This window comes from Echinops telfairi, unplaced genomic scaffold (assembly GCF_000313985.2).
Source record: "Echinops telfairi isolate 266 unplaced genomic scaffold, ASM31398v2 ScPeMD7_70;HRSCAF=299, whole genome shotgun sequence".
NCBI classification, from domain to species: Eukaryota; Metazoa; Chordata; class Mammalia; order Afrosoricida; family Tenrecidae; genus Echinops; species Echinops telfairi.
In genome coordinates, this window is record NW_022103968.1 from 10,481,886 (window position 1) to 10,503,409 (window position 21,524).

General features: G+C 52.3%; 1 protein-coding gene across 2 annotated transcripts in view; it reads right to left on the reverse strand.

Moving 5' to 3' along the window:
- The window catches only part of GRK5 (G protein-coupled receptor kinase 5), a 230,429-nt gene that overhangs the window by 43,764 nt on the left and 165,141 nt on the right, over nt 1-21,524 (reverse strand). Inside the window, exon 4 of one of the 2 annotated variants that reach the window (XM_004700901.2) lies at nt 10,646-10,723. The exons of the other annotated variant lie outside the window; for it this stretch is intronic. Within the exon in view, the coding sequence (XP_004700958.1) occupies nt 10,646-10,723 (78 nt within the window). The remainder of the gene's footprint in view (nt 1-10,645; nt 10,724-21,524) is intronic. 2 annotated transcript variants of the gene reach the window in all.

Here is a 21,524-nt window from a genome sequence, read left to right on the forward strand (position 1 = left end):
GGGGACGGGAAAAAAAGGAAAATGAGCTAATTCCACAAACCCAAGAGGAAAGCGAATTTTGAGAATGATGAGGGCAACAAATGTATAAGTGTGCTTTACACAATTGATGTATGTATTGTGATAATTGTATGAGCCCCAATAAAATGATTTTTTTTAAATGAGGGGTTCCCCAGGATTTGCCCACCCAGCCCATGCTGAGTGGCCACCCCCATTTCTCCTAGGGATGGAGTGGCGGAGGGGCCCTCCCCTAGCTGCACCCTGGCCACCCTTTGACCCTTCATAGGGGGATCTGAGTCAGCTCCAGGGAGCTCAGCACAGATAGCCGACCAGGGTGGGGATTGGGCCTCCAGCAGGAGTCTGGGTGACTATGGGCGCCACAGAGGGGCTGCCTCCAGCCATGGACCCAGCAGCAGCGGTATGTGGACCTGGGCATGCTGAAAGGAGCAGACCAGGCCGCCCCCTCTTTGCCGTTAGTGGGAACTAGAGGCAGAGCAAGAGGGCATTTGCCAGAGGGACCAATGAGGCTGGAAGGACATGCTGAGCACAGGTCAGTAAGAAGGCAGACTGAGGCCACCGAGCAGGGGCAGGGCCTGCGTTTCTGCTGCCGAGGGGTCACCATCAGCATCTACCCGTGGTGCCATTGGGGGTGTGTGTGAGGGAAAGGGGGTTCCACTTAACTTAGAGCTTGCCCGGGCACTTGTCACCTTTGCTAGGCCAGTGGGAGGGTGCGTGCGGCCTGGGTATTCTGGGAAAATTCTGAGGAGCCCACAAAAGTGGGGGCCACTGCCTTTAGAAGCGAGCCTAGTTGTGGGGTACAGCGAGTGCCCCCTAAATCCTTGTCAACAGAAGAAGACACTGTCCTGTGACTGCTCCACCACTCTGGGCACAAACGACAGATGATGCTTCTGGCACACGGTAGGTTCTGAACACATGATGCAGTCTGTGCACGTACACGCACACACATGGAGAGTACGTGAGAGGTTAGGGGGCGAGGTGAGGAGGTGTGTCTGCCCAGGGTCACCTTCACCAGGCTGCCTGCCCTGCCTTCATGACGGCGGGGCCTGTCAGAGCTCTTCTGTGCTTAAATCCACCCAGAAGTGCCTCCCAAGAAAGTCCTGGTGATCTCATTCTGAAAAGAATCAGTCATTGAAAACCCTATGGAGTTCCCCCCACAGAGTGTCAGGAATCGGATAAGGATCTGGAATGTGAGGTTAATTGCCTCCATGTACAACTCCCTCCTGGGTGACAAGATCAGAATAACTAGATGGTGCGCAGCTAACACTACTAGGCATTTTGATCACAGGAGAACCCCAATCAAAAGGTGTGGAATGCAGATCAGGAGCCATGAGGGGCTGGATGAACGCCTGAAACCATTGTCCTGAGATCATCTTTAAACCTTAACCACCAGCACCACCCCCCAAAATCCCCTAAACCCTTCTTAAAACCAAACAATGGTGTGTGTTAGGTGGTGTCGAGATGGCTGGCATTCACAGACCTGATGGGCAACACAACAGAACACGCCCGGCCCTGCGCTATCTTCACAATTGTTGCTACGCTTGAGCCCGGGCAGCGGTCCCTGTGCCAGGCCATCTCCTCCAGAGGTTCTTTCTCTTTTTTGCTGCCCCTCCACTTTGCCAAGCATGATGTCCTTCTCCAGGGGTGGTCTCTTCTGGCCGCATGTCCAAACTGTGAGCTGAAGTCTCGTCATGCGACTTCTAAGGAGCATTCTGACCGTACTTGTATTTCCTCCAAGGCGGATGTGTTTGTTCTTCTGGCTGCCAGGGTCCTTTCAGTGTTCCCCGCCAACTCCATCCTTCTACGCCTCGAGTCTGCTCGCTCTTCCTTATCCCTGTCCAACTCTCAGGCATAGGAGGCGGCTGGAAAAACCCATGGCGTAACGAGTTTGGCTGAACAAGCCATGAATGTCTGCCTTGAGTACTGTGCTCCTAAGATCCAGCGCTGGGGGTCGAATTCACAACAGCAACTAAAGGCTCCTGGGAAACCTAGGGGCAGTGAGTGCTTGTTCACAAGGGAAGAGATGGAGGGTGAGCTTGGTTGCCCTGCTCTAAGGAGAGAGTCTACTTGTGCATGTAGAATCTGATGAACTGCTGTACATAACCCCGCTGTGGGTGTCCTCAACAATGCAAAAAAAATAAAACTAACTCCACAGAGAGCAGGTGGACTCTGGACACATGGGGTCACCATGGATGAAGGCCAACTGGATGGCAAGGATGGTTTGTTTGGAGTAATGGAGAGGTAGGAGTTTGCCTCTGGTCTCCAGGGGTTGGCTGTCACCCATCCATCTGTAAACGTGAGGTTTGGGCCCGATGGGCCAGAGGGGCTTTTGACAGCTGACGACTCCAGCCCACTGGGAACCTGTCCCTATCCCACTCTGAAGGTGCTTGTTTTAGAAATGGGCTCCTCTCCACTCACTGAACCCAGAGATGGGACTGGAGGAGGAAGTAGAGCAAGGGGGCTTGTCTTCACTCCCCAAATCTTGGCCTTCCACACAGCACACTGTGAAAACCTCACCAGTGACCAAGGGAGAAGCAGCCTCAGGGTGTCCTCCCTCAGGTTGGACATAAGGTCTGGCTGACAGGAAGAAAATGTGCCGTTCTTCCACCTCTCAAATCAAGATGGCCCCAGGCGTGGGACCCTCCTCCGACAGTGCTGACATCCTCAGCCCGGCAGGAGGCACCCTCCAAGAGCCCCAACAAAGGACAAGGCCTGGGCCATCCTTTGGTCCTTGGGGGGATATCAGCTCCCAAACTCACAGTGGACAGCTGGGAGCTGCTGTTGTGCTATGGGCAGCTCTTAGTCCAAACACCTGACCCGGCTCAGGAAGGGCTTCCGAGGTCGGCAGCTGAGAGGTGCTACTACTATGGGCAGACACAGCCTAATGGGTAAGGGACACAGGGCTTGGCAGAGGCTGGCAGTCGGAAGTCCTGGAAAGTGATGTGGGGGACAGCTGAAAAATGGGTGACAGCAAATCTCTCTCTCCCAGGGTCACCAGTGGTCCTTTTAAGTTCTGAGAAAAGGTGATGCGTGCTGCGCATGTCCCAGGAGGGCTGGTGAGCACACCTGCTCACTGCAAAATCTGCATCTTCCTCGTCTCCGACATACAGGCTTTGGTCTCAAAGGAGTCTTCTCTAGGACACACACCCAGGAGCCCACCTCCTGTCTCTGACTCCCATCACGCCTCGGGAAGATGGCAGCCAAGGCACCACCTCTGCCTGCCTCTTAAGAAACCCCTCAAGCCTGGGGGTTCTCATGGGCTCTCTGGAGTTCTGTGTGGTCAGGGGGCGCCAAGGTGAGACCCATCATTTCTGGCTCGTTCCCGCTTGGTCTCTTGTCCCTCTTTGGTGGAGACATCTCACTTAGGCGGCTCTTCAGTCAGTCCATTTTGGTTTTCATGACCCTCAGAAGCCCACCAGGAAGAGAGCCCTGGGGTGGAAGATGCTTCTGCAAGCTGAGACGGAGGTGGGTACTTCCGTGAGGGTTGGCTCAGGCCAACTCCCTTGGGTCAGCCACGAAGACCACCGCTTTTCCACCCGGGGTCCAAGCCACACAGCTTCCCAGGACCTCAGTGACCAACTCACTTGGGCAGGACTTCAAGGCTAGCATGGACTTCCGGATCCCAAGGGTGGCGTGGCCTCTCAGCCCCCAGGACGGAGAGTTGGGGAGACCTGACTCTACAGACGCAAGTGGCTTCATGGCAGAGCCTGAAGAGTGGGATTTGGCTGAGCACAGAGGGCTACTCTTCCACTGGGAAGTCTTCTGAGAAGATCCCAGGAGGTCAAAGAACCAGCTTCTCCCTGATGGCCCAGCAGCCCAGCAGGCACCGTTCCTGAGGGATCCATGTCAGACAGATAGGACTGCCTCTGCAGGCGGGCCCCAAACAGACCTCAGGGGTCTTGTGTCCCAAAACCAAGCAGATCATGAGTGGTCAGAGCTAGGCCAGCCTCCAGAGGGGGCCCTGTCCCTTCCAGACTGTGCCCTGTCGCTCAGGCCCCAGGGCTTCACTCCCTGCGTCTCCAAGTGGAGAAACACAGCCCTTGAGAAACAGCCCCAGCTTGTCCAGAAGCGGATAACAGATTAGGGCTCAAAGAGCTTGACCCCTCATTCCTGTGCCATTGAAGTGGCTTCGGGGAAACCAGGATGCAGGGCTTTTAGGAGCCGGAAGAGAGAGAGAAAGAACATTTAACAACCCTGGCAAAATCTGACCAGGGGTCCTGAGAGTCGGCGATTTTCATGAGAAAGAATTGAACAAGTACAAGCCCCAGCGACCCTAACCCAGGTCTCAGCCCTTGGGGTCTAACAAAAGACAACAATGAAGGGAATAAGGTCCCGGCACATTGGCCAGCACATGGGACAGAGGAACGGACATTTCAGAGGTCCCAGCCATGAAGGGGCCGCTGGTCTGCACAGCATGACGACCCGAGGCAGCCAGGCCCAGCCACAGCCCCCAAGGTGGCCACAGGGAGCCAGCCTCTCCCCCAGGGTTCAGTTCTCTCACCTTGAAAATGAGGAGGCTGGTTTGGCTTAGTGGCTTTCAAATGAGGTTCCAAGGAACGTTAAATGTTCTCAGAGCTAGGGCCCAAGGAAGGGGTGCTGTCCCCACCTCCTCCGCAGTAGTTCTCTATGACCTGCCTGTGAGGCTCTGGATGGGATAGCCTCATGGTGATGGCCTCCTGCCCCATGGGGTCAATGCCCCAGCATTCCGGGCATCTCAGCAACAACTCAGGACCCAGCACAGGGGTGAGGTGGCTGTCCGGCCCTGAGGAGGAAGCAGGGGAGGGATGGGATGTCAGAGATCAGGGTTCTCAAAAAAAATCACTGCTATCAAGTCGATGTGGACTGATAGCACCTCGATAAACCAGGGTAGAACTGCCTTTGTGGGTTTCTGAGACTTTCAACTCTTTACAGATATAGAAAGCCTCATCTTTCTCCCTGGTGGTTTCAAACTGCCAACCCTGCGGTTAGCAGCCCCACGTGTAGACACTGCCACCAGGGCTCCTTGAAGGGAGATGAGTGAGTATATGAAAGATAGGAGCTCCCAAATGAGACCTTCTCCTTGGGAGGAGCCAAGGAATATTCTTAACAACACTGCGTTCTGACCCAGACGCGTGCATGTCGCCTGTAAAAGAAGGCTGACAAACCCACAGTAACAAGACAGACAACCCGAATTGGGCAAAAGAATGTGAACAGATACTTCCCCAGAGAAGATGCGCTGCAAATGACCAGTAAGCACACAAGGAGATGCTCAGCACATCCATGGTACAGTATCTCACCTGCTGTGCTATTTCAGATTGGTTACAAGTTGGGCTGTTAACCATCAGATCAGCAGTTCGCAACCAGCAGCTGCTCCAGGGGAAAAAGTTTCTACTCCTATAAAGACTTACAGTTTTGGAAACCCAGGGGGAGGGGGCAGTTCTACTCTGTGCTCTGAGTTGGCATTGGCTCAGTGGCAGTGAGTTCTTGAGGTTTAAAGTAAAAAAGAGGCCCAAAGGCTCCGGGTCTTGGCAGGCAGAAGAGGTAGGATTCCGGTCTGTCTCGATGTATAGTACACCAACCACATCAGCTCTCCAGGCCACCGAGAGAAGGTGTCACTGGAAAACACACGCGTTTCAGCTAAAATGTGAGCGGAGGCAAGGAAACCACCCACTGTCTCTGCACATGCAGCGAACGCCTTGAAGGTGCTGTGAGCATGACCGCCGGCCAGCCAGCAGCCCATGTGGGTACCATTTTCACCAGCCTCGTTGTCAGATGGGCAAACAGAGGTTCCCAGGTCCCACACTGAGAAAGTAGTAGCACCGGGGTTCTGTGAGGTTGGGGGGTCAGGCCTGAGGCCCACTGATGGCCCCCACCCCAAGGCTGAGAGTCTGTCTCCTGCTGAGCAGGCAGTCAGGGGACCGGGCGGTGCCCTGGAGGAGCTGCCGGGAGCCAGCAGCCAGAGAAAGCGGAAACTCAGAGTAATTATTATTTCCTTTCATTCAAGCCCTTTAGGTTTGAAAAGGTGGATGTTTTTCCCGGAAAGCCACGCAAACACTAGGAATAGATTTCTTTTGTGCAGGACCTCCGGCTGGTGGCTAATTGCCCCAGAACCAGAAGCGACCTCCCTGAGGTGCCCTATCACTATTTAGAGGAGCAGAGAGGGCGTTGGCATCTGAGGAGGAGACAATGTGCCCCCTCCTGAGACAAGCGGGCAAGAATGCACCCCGATTTGGCACTGCCGGAGTGTCCCCGCATCCCACAGGATGCCTGCCCCACCTCACCCACGCAGGATCCTCCCACTTGACAGGTGATGGGGTGGGGTCCAGAAAAGCCGAACAGCTGTGGGAGGCCAGCCTGGTGCTGTACGTAGGCCTGCTGGGCCCAATGCTTACCTGGCATAGCCCCCTCTCCTTCCTGCTCAGCTCCAGCTCTGAGCGTCCTCCAAGACGCCACAGTAAACTCAGACTCCCTGCCATCGAGCTGGTTCTGACTCACAGCAACTCGGCAGGGTAGAGGAGGGCTGTCCCTGTGGGTTTCCAAGACTGTAACTATTTAAGGGAGTAGAAAGCCTTGTCTTTCTCCGTTGGAGAGGCTGGTGGTTTTGAACTGCTAACCTTGTGGCTAGCAGCCCAGTGCATAGCCACGGCACCACCAAAGCTGCCCCGGTGTCCTCCTATAGGCCCCTAAAGCCGTGCTGTGCCAGGTGGGCCAGCTCCTTGGGTTTTGGGTAGGGGTGAGTCCAGGCTTTGCCTGCTGGATGGAGCATCAACCCCCAAGGACCAAGACTTTGGCTCTAGGCACGGGCTGCTTCCCTGCTGAGCAGAAACTTTCCAGCCAGCGGCCTGGCATTAGACCCCGATTCACCATGGCCCTGGTCCCCAGGCAGAGCCACGGGCAGGAAGGTGAGGGATGAGGAAAGGCAGCACCCCAGGTCCCCTCACTGAGGCTATTTAAACCATCGCACAGCTGGAGGCCTGTGTGCCCAGAGCCGTGCTGGGGTAGGGACACAGGCCAGCAGGTGCCATCATCTCTGTCCCAGGGAGCCAGCAGGCTATGGGGAAGCCCACTCACAGCAGTGACTCTCAGACAAGGTTCTCTGGCTCTCTGTGACTCAAGACCAAACCCAGGAGCTGCTTGGACTCCTCACCCCTCAAACGGGGCCCCAGGCAACAGCCTTGTCCTCTCCACATTTCCCAGAGTCCCCAGCAGCTCCTTGTCCTCACGAGACACACAGAGATGACCCTCTTTATGGGTGGGGGGGCCTCAGCTTTGGGAAGAGGGAAGTGAGAAAGATGGGTGTGGAGGCAGCGGGCTGCAGGGTGAATGGCCTCCCGGCAACGAGGCATGGGGCTCTGAGACAAGAAGGGGTGAGGGCGAGACAGGAGTGTAATGGGTGCATGGGGTGGGGGCACCGTGATGGAGAAGTCTCAGGGCATCAGGACGTTAGCACAGAAGTCAGTATATGTTCCCGATGCCCTGGTGGTAAAATCTAAACTGTGATGTGTGTGTGTGTGTGTGTGTGTGTTCCTGTGCGCACGCACCAGGCTTGGTTACCAGTGAACTGGGACTTCTACCACGGGGCTTCTCTGAGCCTGTCCCATGCTCACAAGCAGAGAGAGGCGTTGCCTCCTGGCCCCTCCCATAGCTCCTGCTGCCCCTCCCAGTACCAGGAGCACCTGCCCACAGAGAACACAACAGGCCCAGGGGAGGCTGCGGGCCCAGCTCAAAGCTGCTGGTAGGAAAGCGGCCTAGAAGGGCCCCTCACCCACCTCCCCCCAGCCCCGGGGCCACAGCCGATGGTGTGGCTTGAATGTTTAAAATCGAGGCGGACTAAAGGGGAAATGTTGGCAGGCTCTGAGGTACTTGTAAAAACGTCTGGGCTGACGGGAGTCTGGGCTGCGGGCCCTTCAAGAGATGGGAGCAGAGGTGAGGAGGTGGGAGGCCCAGAGCAGGGGCTGGGGCCAGGGCTTCTGGAAGAGGCTGGCTGGGGGTGAAAGAGGGAAGCCGAGCCCAGCACCTGCCTTTTCCAGCCTTCCCTTTGGAAGGGTCCAAACTTTTGCAGCTGGTAAGGCTAGGCTGGGGACGTGTCACCTTTAGTGCAGACCCTAGCATGGCAGGGAGGGAGGTTAGGGCAGGGTGGGGGTGGGGACAGTCAGGGGCATCAAGAAATCAAACACCACCATGGGAAGTGCTAGGGCTCCAGGACTGGCCAGAGTTGGTGTCATGCTTGACTTGTGTCCCCCCAAAGATGTGCTCAAGCTCTAGCCCCCGGCCCCTGAGGGTTATGGCCTTGCTTGGAACCGGCTCTGTGCAGATGCAGCTAGAAGGCACAGTGGAGTTGGATGGTCCTGATTCAACCTGACTGATGTCTTTACAAAACAGAGAAGAGACCCAGAGGGGAAGATGGCAGCCAAGGTTGGAGGGATGCCGCCACAAGCCAAGGACTGCCTGGGACCACGCGAAGCTGGACGAGTCGAGGAAGGACCTTCCCTGGAGCCTTCCGAGAGCACAAGGCCTGACCAGACCTTGCATTCAGGCTGGAAAAGACCAGGGAGTTCTCACTCTGCTGTTCCAAGCCACCTACTTTGTGGTGTTTACCGAGGAAACACATCTATATGGTTCGTATCCTGCTTGGCCCCTACTAGCTCCGTGACCTGGGGCAATGGAAGCCCCTGCTGGAGACACCTGCTTGTCTGCAGGGCCAAGCTGGTGGACTGTAGAGGTGGCAGCAGGATTGAATGAGGCTGTGCCTGGCACAGGGCGGGCCCTCACTGCATGTCAGTGACACAGAGGGTCGTTGGGAAAGGCCTCCCCAGGGGGCAGCTGCAGATACTACCAGCCAGGCAGCCTTAACAAGTGACCCAGCTCTCTGGGACCCACAACTGGTCCCTTTTGTGGGCACCGAACCCATCCAAGAGAATGTCTAGGAGCGTTGGGCACATTGTGGGAGCTTAGTTCCTGCGCTCTTTATTATTCCACCTCCTAGGGCTGACCACCCCTCAGTGGAGCCTGGCAGGGTACTGGGTTGCTTTCTACTGCTGTATGGCATTACAGTCAATCTCAGAAACCCTCTGGGGCAGGTCTTCTTTCTCCTCTAGGGTCGCTAGGAGTCAGGAAAGACTCCACAGCAGACAGGTTTTTGTTTTAGCTTTTTATGGATGTGGAAATCGACGAGAAGCTCAATATTATCAGTTAGTAAACAAGACAAGGGACCGATTTTGAAGCAGGCCACCAACTGCTCCCATGCAAGTTCAAGTTGAAACTGAAAGAAAGCGAGTCCTTGAGAGTCACCATACAACCCACTGAATTCACAGACCGTCTCAAGAGCAGGTCTGACCCCCTGAACACTGATGACCCAAGGCAAGACGAGTGGGGGGATGCCATCAAGGATTTCAGCTAGGAAGAAAGCCTAAGGTCACCACAAAGATGGGAAAGAAAGAAAAGAACAAAGCAGGTGTCGGAAAAGACTCTGCCACTTGCTTTTGACCAAGGCGCTGCCAAAGCAGAAGAAGACATGGTGGCGGCTCCAGAGCCACACAGAGATTGCCAAGGAGGACTCAGGAGCCTCCTAACAAAAGAACAGCCAGGGAAGCGCAGGCGCGCGGCCCTTCTCCAGCTGAAGAAACTGCAGAAGCAGTGCAAACGTTGAGTGGGGCTACTGAAGGGTTCCACCGGGGAAAGACAAAAAGGACGGGCGCAGGACATCTCAGAAGCAGACGGGAGGAGATCCAGAGGCACTGTATCCGCAGTGGTTGGTTGGCACCCAGCTGCTTCTGGAGGGAGGCTGTGCTCAAGGACTGCTGGTGTGGAGGGAGGACCTTCAAGCCGCAGCACTGCAGGCCCAGGAGCAGAACGAGTCTCCAGGAATCGACGGATGCCAGGGGAGGCGCTTCTGAGTGGAAGCAACCCTGGCAGCGCTCGCTCGTTTGTGCCAAGGAGTCTGGCCACCAACTGGCAGAGATCCATGTTTGTGCCCCCAAAGAAAGGTGGCGTGCCAGAAGGTGAAGATCATTGGACCCCATCACAGGCATCACACAAACAAACGTTTCGGGGTCCAGCGTCCACCTGGAACGGGAACTCTCAGCGCCTGCTCTGAGCTGGGGGGTGGGGTGAGGGATGTGTGTGTGCATACTTATGACCTTGCTCCAAATGAGGGCCAGGAGATTAAAAACAAAAGCCACCCCCCTGCAGGCCCACCATTGTGCCACCAGCAGCACCTGTGGGTGAGCAGGCACCCAGCTTAGCACCTCTCCTGTGTGGCCACGTTTCCACCTGAGAACTCTCACAGCAGACACAGCGGAGGCCCAAGGCAGCAGCCCCGCAAGGCAGGCTGTTTGCCGAGGGCTCTGTGTGGCTCCCAGAACAGTGGCCCTGCTCGGTGTCCGAATTTGATGTGGCCACGCCTGCATCAGCCCTGCCACTCCTGCCCGGGTTTCACGGTCTTGTGAGGGGTGTGATGATGTCTGCCGGCGAAGAGCTCAGCACTAGGTCTGAGGCTGGCATTCCCTCTGTGAGATGCCAAGAATGCCCCTGGCCCAGAACAGCGGCCTGTTGCAGGATGGGCAGCAACACCCATGCCACCTGGCTCTGGAGCACCCACTCCTGGACACGGCGCCCACCCCTCCTGCTGCCGGGTGGGGAGCCTTCTTACCTTTGGGGTGAGGTACTTGGTCATTATTTCCTTCCCTTTCTCTCCCAGTTTTTCATCTGGAGTAACTTCATAGTCTGCCTAGAACGGAAGGAGGAAAAGGACAATCGTACATTTGCTCATGAGTGTCTTACTCCTCTCTTCTGACTGGGCAGGAAACTGAGGCCCAAAGAGGGAAGAAGACCGGGCCAGGCCCAGATGTCCCACCTGCTCACTCGGGGTCTCCATGGACTCCCTGTTGAGCTGCAGGTGGGAATTCCCAGGAACAAGGCCTGGGGCTGGGGCTCCACACCGACACAGAGTCAGCCCCTTTGGGAGGGGAAGCTGGGCAGCTGGGGTCGAGAACCTTGGACTTCAATGAGTCAAAGAAAATGGGCCATTAACAGGCCACCAAACTTGGGGGACCCAGGGAGGCCACCTCGTGGCAGTCGCACATCGCAAGCTGCACAACCTCAGACAACTGCCCTTGATTCCGGGAGGGAGTATGCCCCCCAGGAAGTGATGCTGGACACGGGCACTGTGGCCTCTTTGTGAATAGAGCCTTTTGATAAGGTTTACTCAAGTGAAATGGGGTCTTATACCTGGAGGAGAACAGACACACACACTCCCCACTACCACTGAGTCAGTACCCACTCACAGTGACCCTACAGAGGTTTCCAAGGTTGCAAATCTTTTTTTTTCAAATAAACCATTTTACTGGGGGCTCTCACATATATTCTAATAATCCACACAGCCATTATATCACACAGACATGTACAATTATTGGTGTCAACAATTTCTTTTTTAAAAAAATCATTTTATTGGGGGCTCTTACAGCTCTTATGACAATCCGTCCATCCATCATCCATTTTTGTCAAGCACATTTGTACATATGTTGCCATCATCATTTTAAAAACATTTTCTTTCTACTTGAGCCCTTTGATTAGCTTTTTTCCCTCCCTCCCCTATCCTGCCACCCCCATGAACCCTTAATATATTTATGTATCATTATTATTATTTATGCATATCTTACATCGCCATTCTATCCCTCCATTTACTATCCTGGTATTTGTCCTGGCTGTCAATCTTTCATATGAGCAGACAGCCTCATTTATTTCCCACAGAGCAGCTGATGGTTTCAAACTCTTGATCTTGCGGTTAGTAGGCCAACTCTTAACCCCTACACCACCACACCTCCTCGGAAATGGATGTGAAAAGATCTCTACAAGCAGCTGGGGAGCTCCCAGAGTGGCCTGGGCTGCAGACACGGAGAGAGATGAGATCTCCCCTGAAGTCGATAGAGCCTTGCCCTGTAGCCCCTGGACTCCAGAGCCCACACCTGTGAGACAAAAACCCATTTTTCGAGCCGCCCCCACCTGGCATTTTCTGTTATGACAGCATTACTCTGTGATGGCAGGTAAGTGACGCCAGCCGCGCTACAGCAGGCACAGAGTGACAGGTGCCAACAGGACAAAGTGACAGGGCCACAGGATGGAGCTCGTCAGCCCAGAGCGTGGCTCATCACAAGCCCACCATGCCCAGCCACTGAGTGGGCACCACTGCCATAGTGAGACCGTGTGCACAAAGCAAAACAAACCCACACGGCCGCCTCGTCTTGCCAGGTTTGCCCGTTTACCCAGCGCACAGACGGAGACCTTTGCAGCTGATCAAGTCTGAGCCTGAAGAACCCGGGAAGTGAGGGGGCAGCCCGGTCAACCTGGCTCTGCCAGAGAGGTAAAGAGCAGGAGGTGAGAGTGGCAAAGTGACACATGCAGGGCTCTCCAGCTGGAGGTGGTGGGACTGGGCCTTGAACCTCCAAACCCAGAGCTCTTTCCCACCGCAGCCCACCAACGGAGTTACAGCTCTGGACTCACTGGCCAGGCAGGTGCACCCTGAGCTTCGAGGAAGCAAAGCCTCAGCCACACGGGCCTTTTCATTGCCTTACACCCTTGCTAAGTTCCAGTGAGACTCGGTGGGACGAGGAGCCAGGGCGAGCTGACTCTCCGTGGGACAAGGTAACTCATCGGGAGTGGTCCAGAACCATTTAAAAATCCGCCACCTGGGGATTTGTCAGCCTCGGTCCCAGTAAAGCTTTCCACCAAGAGAAGTGACATCAGCACAGGCTTTCCCAGGGTGGTAGAGCCCCTCCTCGCCTTTCCTGGGGGGCCACTTCTCCTGAGTCCAGCCCTGAAGATGAAGGCATGCCCAGGAGAGGACAAAGCAGCAGCCGGGGCCATCTGAAGTGATACAGCTGGTCCCACCCACAGTGAGCCAGCTTTGTGCTGGGCCCGCACTCTTCAGAAGGCAGACACTCGTTGCCTGGGGTCGGAGGGCCCTGGAATGGCGTTTCCAGAAGGAGACCAGTCTCCTCGTGGCAGAGGATGGATGCTGAGGCTCAGCCACGGCCACAAAGGCCACCCAGAGTCCCTCTCTCCAGAGTCCGGTTCCCCTCACCATGAAGGTGACCCCGTGGGGATGCTGGGGTCCTCCTTCTTGACCATGTCCTCCTAGTTTCTCCCTCTCTTCCCTTCAGAGGCCCCAAACTCTCTCTCTTGCTGTCACACACATACGTGTGCACACAGTAGCTCATGCACAAGCACCCCCCCCCCCCACACACACACACATAAGTAGGTATTACACTGTTCTTGATTTATGGATGAAGAAACTAAGGCCCAGATCACTGGTTCAAGAACAACAGAGTCAACAAGTCACGGTGCTGGGAGTTGTGTCTTTGAGGCGTCTTTCTAGAGCACAACTGACCACCTCATTCCAGGGCGAGGAGGGAAAGCATGAGTGTCCAGCTACTCCCACACTGCCCGCCAGGTGGTCTGGGAATTTACCCAGGCTGCTTTGCAGGGCCTGGGCACTGGGCACACAGCCGACACCCTTTGGGGTAACTCGGTGTCAGTAAGAACGTGAGACCCGCATGGTCTGGGAAGGCAGCTCTCTTTAACCAAACGGAGGTCTGAGGCTCGCTAATCGGCCTCAACAAGCCGCTGAAAATATCACTGCTCTGGATGAAAACCCATGTGAAAAAAATAAGAATAACATGGCTTTCAGGTCAGTTACCTCTGAGCAGCGGTCCGGCCAGGCAGGCAGGCAAGTGGGGGCCACAGCCCCACAGGGAGGCAGGCAGGAGCACACGGGGACAGGCACCAGCCGGGGATCAAAAGGCCTTTCTCTGCGAGCCCATGCCAGGGCACCACCACTTGAAGGACGTTTGTGTGGGGAGGCAGGAGTCCAACCGAAGGCTTCCAGCTGAACGCACCCGGAGTAAGTCACCTGGAGTGACAGCCCATGTCTCCACAAGTGACCTCTGAGAGGGGCTGGGGGTGCATGGGGGCACAAGTCCCTGGGGAGGCCCTGGAAGAGAAGGCCCATTTACAGGGCCACCATGATGGCCCAGGCTGCGGGCAGAGCTGAGGGGATATCCGATGACGGGGACACCCTGCCAGGGAGTGGCCGTGTCCCAAGCCCGCGATGGCAGAAGAGTGAAGCAGTAAAGAGCCTGTGCCAGCAGGCTAGGGTTTACCATCAGATTTGACTTGGGGACATGAGAGCCAGACAGGGCCCTCAATGAAGACGGGGGGCCAGGCTTGCCAGGGAGGCCCTGGGGGAGACCCCCATCTGTAGGAGAAAGGCTTTTGTCAGTGGAGATGAGGGGGCCTTGTCCTTCATTCCCTGGCCCCCAGCAAAGAGGCACACATGTGCTTCTTGGCTGGCTGTTCCCTTTGACACCCTACCGGCCAGGGCTCCACGGAGCACCTCTGCCAGTGGACTTAGAGGGCATGGCTCTGCCCCTGACACACCCTGGGAGCCGGCCAAGGGCGCCTCTCTTTGTCCTCAGGAGGCTGAAGCTTGGGACTGGCCGTCATGGGGGTGGGGGAGTGCTGTCCAATACACAGAGCAGAACGCTAGGCTGCCCTTCCGGAAGAAAGAATTAGTCAGAGCCCTGTGGCCACCGGAGAAGATAGCTAACTATCTGTGCGCAGCCTCACTGCTAAACCCTATGTGACACTCTCCTGCCCTGCTCTGGTGGCATCACCCATGCAGAAAACGCAGGTGGAGACGGTCTCCCTGGCGCAGGCTTAGAGTCAAGAGACTAAGCCAGGTTCTTCCTGCCCTTTGATGAATGGAAGATGCCACCTCCTTCTCCCTGACCGGAAGATGGAGGTCTTGCCAGAGCTTTTCCAGAGTCCCCTCGGCAGGGATGAATGACACGGCCAGTTGGCAGAGCTGCTCACTGCTGTCCTTTCGGGAGAAACACCCAGTCCACCCACACTGGCGCCTGCAGCTTGCCAGTGGGGATCGTGTGTGCTGGGAAGCCACTCTGCCCCGTTCTCCACCCGACTGTGGGGTTGGCACCCCTGACCCCTTCCTGCCTGGGAACTCTGGGTTCCTGTCTCTAACAGGCTAGACGAGTAACCGCAGCTCCTGTCGGTTCCTGGATGCCCCTCCCTTCCCTTGCCCCGGCAGGCCTGGTGGTGGTGAGGATGGCCCCTGTTGCTACCCTGGGTGGACTGCACCCTCTGTTACTGGTTTCCTTGTTAAGCAGTGGAGGCTGACCTAATTCATGGTGACCCCGTGCCTAGTGGGATTGAACTGTTGTGATCCATAGGTTTTCATTGGCTGATTTTCCGGGACAATGCCAGGCCTTTCTTCCATTCCGAGTCCATCTAGGTCAGAAAGCTCTGCTGAAATCTGCCAAGTATCTGTGACGGTTGATGTTAGGTGCCATACTGGCTGGGGCTATGATTCTCAGTGATTTGGCAAAACACTGGCATAGGGGCTCTTCCATAATATAATACAATGTAATCATCTTCCATTTTGTGATCTGACTTGAGCAGCCAATGAGTTGAAAGGGGGGTGTGGCCTGCCTCCAGTATATAAATGGGCAATCTGGCAAAGCCCATGCTCATGCTCTCTCTCTCTCTCTCTCTCTCTCTCAACCCTCCACTCTTCTTGTCACTTGATCACCATTCTTGTCACTTGATCACCAGTTCTCGGGATGGAGACCTGCAGGAGTCTCCAGACTGCTGCCTGAACTGCACATCCTGGCTTAGCCAGTCCCCTGCAATCCTTGAACCAGCAGGGGTCCCCAGTTTTCTGTTGGCCCCATGGATTCGGGACTTGTCAGCTCCCACACGTGTGAGCCATACCCTTCAAATATCTCTATATATTTACATTCAAATTGCACTGGTTTTGCCCATCTAGAGAAGCCAGAATAAGATATCATCCCAGTCATCTGTCGATCAGCACTGCCAAGTGGCTGGGCCCAAGGTATACTGGCCAGAGACTCCACTGTCCCGCTGTGTTGCCTACCACCTTGTAAGCAGCCCATCACGAAACTCTCAGTAATCCACACTTTGAGTGGCTACCAGGACCCAACCTGGTACCTACATGTCCTGCAGACTGGTGGCCACCAACCTGGCTTCCTCTTGGATCCCAGTGACTATTGAAACTTTGTTGGGAGGATCAGACAGGGCTCCAGGGGCCTGCTGCTCAACCCCAACGGCTCCAACAACCCTTGCCTACTGCTATTCATGCTCTTGAGAAGACTCTTCGCACACGGAATAGAGCTAGCTTGGGTAACTAACAGGATGTTACAGCAATGACAGTGTGGACCTCAGAAAGTCATAAAAGAAAGACTGCAAGTAGTAGGAAGGGAGATGGTACGGCATACCAGATAGAACGGGAGGAAAACGTAGAACAAGATTCAAAGTCCTAAAACTTGGCTAGGTCTACTGAACTGATAGAGGCCAGAGGAACCCCAAGATGATTGCACTTAGAACTTGGACCTGAAGCTATTTTTAGAGGTCATCTTTCAGTCAAATAAGATTGGCTTATAAAATAAACAATCTCACAAATGAGTAATGCACTCCTTGAAACAATAAACTGTAAGATCAAATGACCAACATTTACCCAAAAGCAAAGGGAAAAGGCAAGGAGGTGGGGGGCAGGGAAGCTAGATCAATGGAAACAGAACAAACAGAATGAAAATCATGAGAATGCCGCTACCTTGTGAGAATTGTGACCAACATCACGGGATACCTTTTAAACTATAAGTTTTAGTGTGTTTTCGGTGAAAATTTACGGAGCATATTAAGTTCCCATTTAACATTTTCTACACAGCTTGTTCTATGATGCCTTTCAAAATGTATTAACGTTCTCATTGCTTCCAATTTTGGGGGTTCTGTTCCTATCAATCTAATTGCACCCCCACCCCGCCCTTTAACAGTTGTATCGTGCTCCTTTTTTTTTTAGAGTAAATGTTAACCACTGGTCAGCTATAACCTTCTAGCTGGTTATTTAAGGAAGCACAGTATTCAGGGGTGAGATCGTTCATTTTATAGTTTAATCTGGGATCTGGCTAAAAGGAGGCCATCAGGAATGGCTTTCGTTTAAAGTATCTTAGCACAATAGTCTGGTGGGGGGTGTCCCCCAGGTCTCTATTAACCTGGAAGTCTAGCGTTTTGTAGGAAGTTGAGTTTTGTTCTCATTTCCTTCCTTTTCTATCCAGGACGTCCTCTTGTGTCCCTAGTCAAACAGCTGGTAGTGTAGCTGGGCACTGTCTAGTTCTCCTGGTCTCAGGGTAGATGAAGCACTAATTCACATGGGTCATTAGTCCTGTGACTAGCTTCTTTGAGTTTTCGGTTTCCTTCATTCTCCTTCAGGAGCTCCGGTGGTTACTGGTTGAGCTGCTAACTGCAAGGTCAGCAGTTTGAAACCATCAGCCAATCCTAGGGGAGAAAGATGATGCTTTCTACTCCCGCAACCAGTGATAGTCTCTGAAACCCAAAGGGGCAGTTCTACCTTGCTCTATAGGGTTGCTGTGAGTCAGCATTCACTCGATGGCAGTGAGTTAATTCTCTTTTGTTTCATATGAGTAGAGAATAGCAGTTACACCTCAGCACAGGGGTCCTCAAACTTTTTAAACAGGGGGCCAGTTCACTGTCCTTCAGACTGTTGGAGGGCTGGACTATAGTTTAAAAAAAAAACTATGAACAAATTCCTATGCACACCATACATATCTTATTTTGAAGTTAAAAAAAAAACAAACGGGGCAAAAACACCTGGCGGGCCAGATAAATGTCCTCAGTGGGTTGCATGTGGCCCAGGGGCCATAGTTTGAGGACCCCTGCCTTAGTAGGTGACTCATAAGCTTTTAAGAAAGATTTCAGATGCTTTTTCACCAAAGTAGGATGCGAACGCTGTCTATGAACTATGTTATGTCAATCGACCAAGGTACTCCACAAGTTGATGGTCCCAAGCCTTCAAAATCCATGAAGTTATCCAGGAATGCATTTGGCTGTATCCGGGTAGTGTCCGTAACTGTGCCCCTATGTGGTATACCAGGGTAACTCCAAGATTATTGCTACAACACTATAGGAACCTTTCTTAAGCAGAAATATCAAACTGTGAAGCTACCATTTCTGAGCACAGCCTCCATCTATCTATACACTTCTGAAGGCAGTGTTTCCATCTCTCCAACCCTTTCTGAAGAATTCTGTGCACTTGGATTTACACGATTTTGGCATCCTCAAGCGACCCAGATCGTGCTACTTGGAAATGTTTTTGGAATTTTGGAAACACAAAGCAGTCAGAAGGGACAAGATCAGAACTGTAGGGTGGATAGGGTACGGTTTCTCAGTGTAGTTCTCAATGACAGCTCTTGCTAGCTTAAAAGAATGAGCAAAGAAAGAAAAAAGGAGAGAAACCAAAGATGACCAATGGCGACCACGGGTGAAGGAGGAAGAGTTTGTGCTTAGGGGGCACCGAGTTTATGTTAATGGTGGTGGACTAATTTGGAAAAGTATATTAATAATGGTTGTACAACATGAAGAGTATAATCAATAGCACTGAATTATACATGCAGAAGGTGTCGAATTGGAGAATGTTTTGTTGCGTATATCTTTCCCACTGGTAAAGAATCGTAGGAGGTACACTAATAATGAGTGCAAGGAAGAGGAAAAGGTGCTGAAGTTGACTGTAGTAATGATTGTACAACTCTCTTGCCTATGATTGAACAATTGAATGGTTTTATTTTTTTTTAAAGAGAACGATTAGGTGCATTCTGATAGAAAAGAATTCCTTGGTGCAAATTTCCTGACCTTTTTCAATTTTCTTAAATTGAAAACAGAAAACTTCCGTTTATAATAAGCTCCCATGAGCACCCTAAGCCTTTAAGAAAACCTACTGAGAGTATCCCTTGGCAATCTCAAAACTTCTGAGCAAATCTCTCTGCCATCATCTTTGAAGTCTTCCCAACTTTCCTTAAAATGCTTGATCCATCTAAAACAGTGGTTCTCAACTGTCCTAATGTCGCGACCCTTTAATACAGTTCCTCATGTTGTAGTGAACCCTCATATTTTTGTTGCTACTTCATCACTGTAATTTTGCTACTGTTATGAATTGGGTGACCCCTGTGAAAGGGTCATTTGACATCCCCGCCCACAAAGAGGTTACAACCCACAGGTAGAGAACCACTGATCTAAAACCAGTTGTTTTCTGTGGGACAGTATTCCTTTAAACTTCTTGCACAACTTCAATGATTTGGGAAGATGTCCACTTGAGTTCTGTTAAAAATTCTATATCAAGTACTCCCTCAATGCAAGAACACTTTGTTTTAGTAACCCGGCATTCTGTGATGCTCACCTTCCCTGACACGACCCTTGAAGACAAATGGGTGCATAAGCTAATGTGGTGAAGAAAGCTGATGGTGTCCAGCTATCACAAGATATAGTGTCTGGGGTCTTAAAGGTTTGAAGATAAACAAGCGGCCCTCTAGCTGAGAAGCAACAAAGCCCACATGGAAGAAGCACACCAGCCTGTGTGATCATGAGGTATCGATGGGATGGAGGTATCAAGCATCAAAGACCCAGAACAAAAAATCATATTGTTGTGAATGAGGAGGAGGGCAGAGTGGAGACCCAAAGCCCATCTGTAGACAATTGGACACTACCTCACAGAAGGGTCGTGGGGAGTTGACAAGCCAGTCAGGGTGCAGGATAGCACCAACGAAGCATACAACTTTCCTCTGGTTCTTTAATGTGCCTGCCCCACCCCACTCCCCCACTATCATGACCCCAATTCTACCTTACAAATCTGGCTAGACCAGAGGATGTACACAGGTACAGATAGGAACTGGAAACACAGGGAATGCAGGACAGATAAACCCCTCAGGACCAATAATGAGAGTAGCGATTATCAGGAGGGTAAGGTGAAGGTAGCGGGAGAAAGGGGGAACTGGTCACAATGATTGGCATATAACCCCCTTCCAGGTGGATGGACAACAGAAAAGTGGGTGGAGACAGCAGTCAGCGTAAAACATGAAAAAAATATGTTATAACTTATCAAGGGTTCATGGGGGGCGGTGAGGGGGGGAAATGAGCTGATACCAAGGGCTCAAGTAGAAAGAAAATATTTTGAAAATGATGATGGCAACATATGTACAAATGTGCTTGACACAATGGATGCATATATGGATTGTGATGAGAGCTATAAGATCCACAATAAAATGATTTAATAAATTTAAAAAATTCTGTGATAATCTTGACCTTAACATTGTTTTTCCCCCATTGTACGGAGTGTTCCTCTTTTGGAAGGCATCCTACTTAGTGAATTTGTCTGCAGCCACCCAATGATCACAGCAACCTGTTTAAACATGTTTTGTTTGGAATAATCCTGTGCCTGTGTGACCTGGAATTCCAATTGCAACACTTTTGGACTCAGTTATGTGTGTGTATGAATACGTGTGTGCGTGAACATCTAAGGGTTTTAAAAATTCATTGGAAAATTCTGTTATCTTTCGGTTCCACTTTCCCATGACCTTTTTGAAGCCCCATCATACACAACACACACACACACACACACACACACACACACACACACACACACAGGGGTTGCCTTATTTCAAGGAAATGGTTGGCACAGTGGTAGTCCAAAGTCTGTGGGCCAGACCTCAGACTGGAAGCTTCTCTGACTCATTTAGTTGCTGGGAATGATAAACTCTAGATCAGCACGTAAGAAGGTAGGCTGCTGCCTCACTGAGTGCAGAGGCCAACAGATCCCAAGACCAGCAGGTAACACAGGTTCAAGTGCAAAGAATCACAGGCCAAATGATAACCAGCCAGATACAAGATCTGAATTGAGCTAAAAGCCAAAGAGATTGACCAGAGTGTCCAAATGGATGCAGGCCACACACACCCCACCCCATTCCCCCAAAGAAACTCCCTTTCTCAGATTGGCTGCTCCTAGCCAGTTTCATCACGGAAGTGATTACATTATATAAGAACTCAGGGTAAACTACATCATTACAGAACTGCTGTGCTACATCACAACCGCCAAACCCAAATCACATGGCCTAGTTAAGTTCACATACAACCTTAACCATCACATTTGCCTTTTATAATGAATTTTTATTTAAAATCCATTTTAATAGAGATTATGATTGCCATTCCTGGTATCTTTTGGTTAGTGTTTTATATATATGTATATATATATGATTGTTTTTCACATCCTTTGATCTTTAACATATTTCTATCTTTGGTTCTATGCTGTGTCTCTTGTAGGCAACATAGTGATGGATAATGTCGTTCTCATCCACTCTGACTCACTGTCTCCTGACTGGGGCTGTAAGCCATTCACACTCAGTGTGGTGGCCGATGGGGAGGATGGCTGCTGCTGCGGACATGCTCTTTTCTTTGTTCTGCTTCTTTCTGTGCTGGGTTCATGGGCTTCTTGTCATGGCCTTCCTTGTTATCAAGGCTGTGGTTCTGCGTCCCTTCTATTTTCTTCTTCTTTTGCTTGTGAAGAGATGTGTTTTCTCTGTGGTTACTCTGGTGTACTCATATATTCCTAGATTTAAAACACTGTCCTATCTTTACATCACCTTCCATATGGA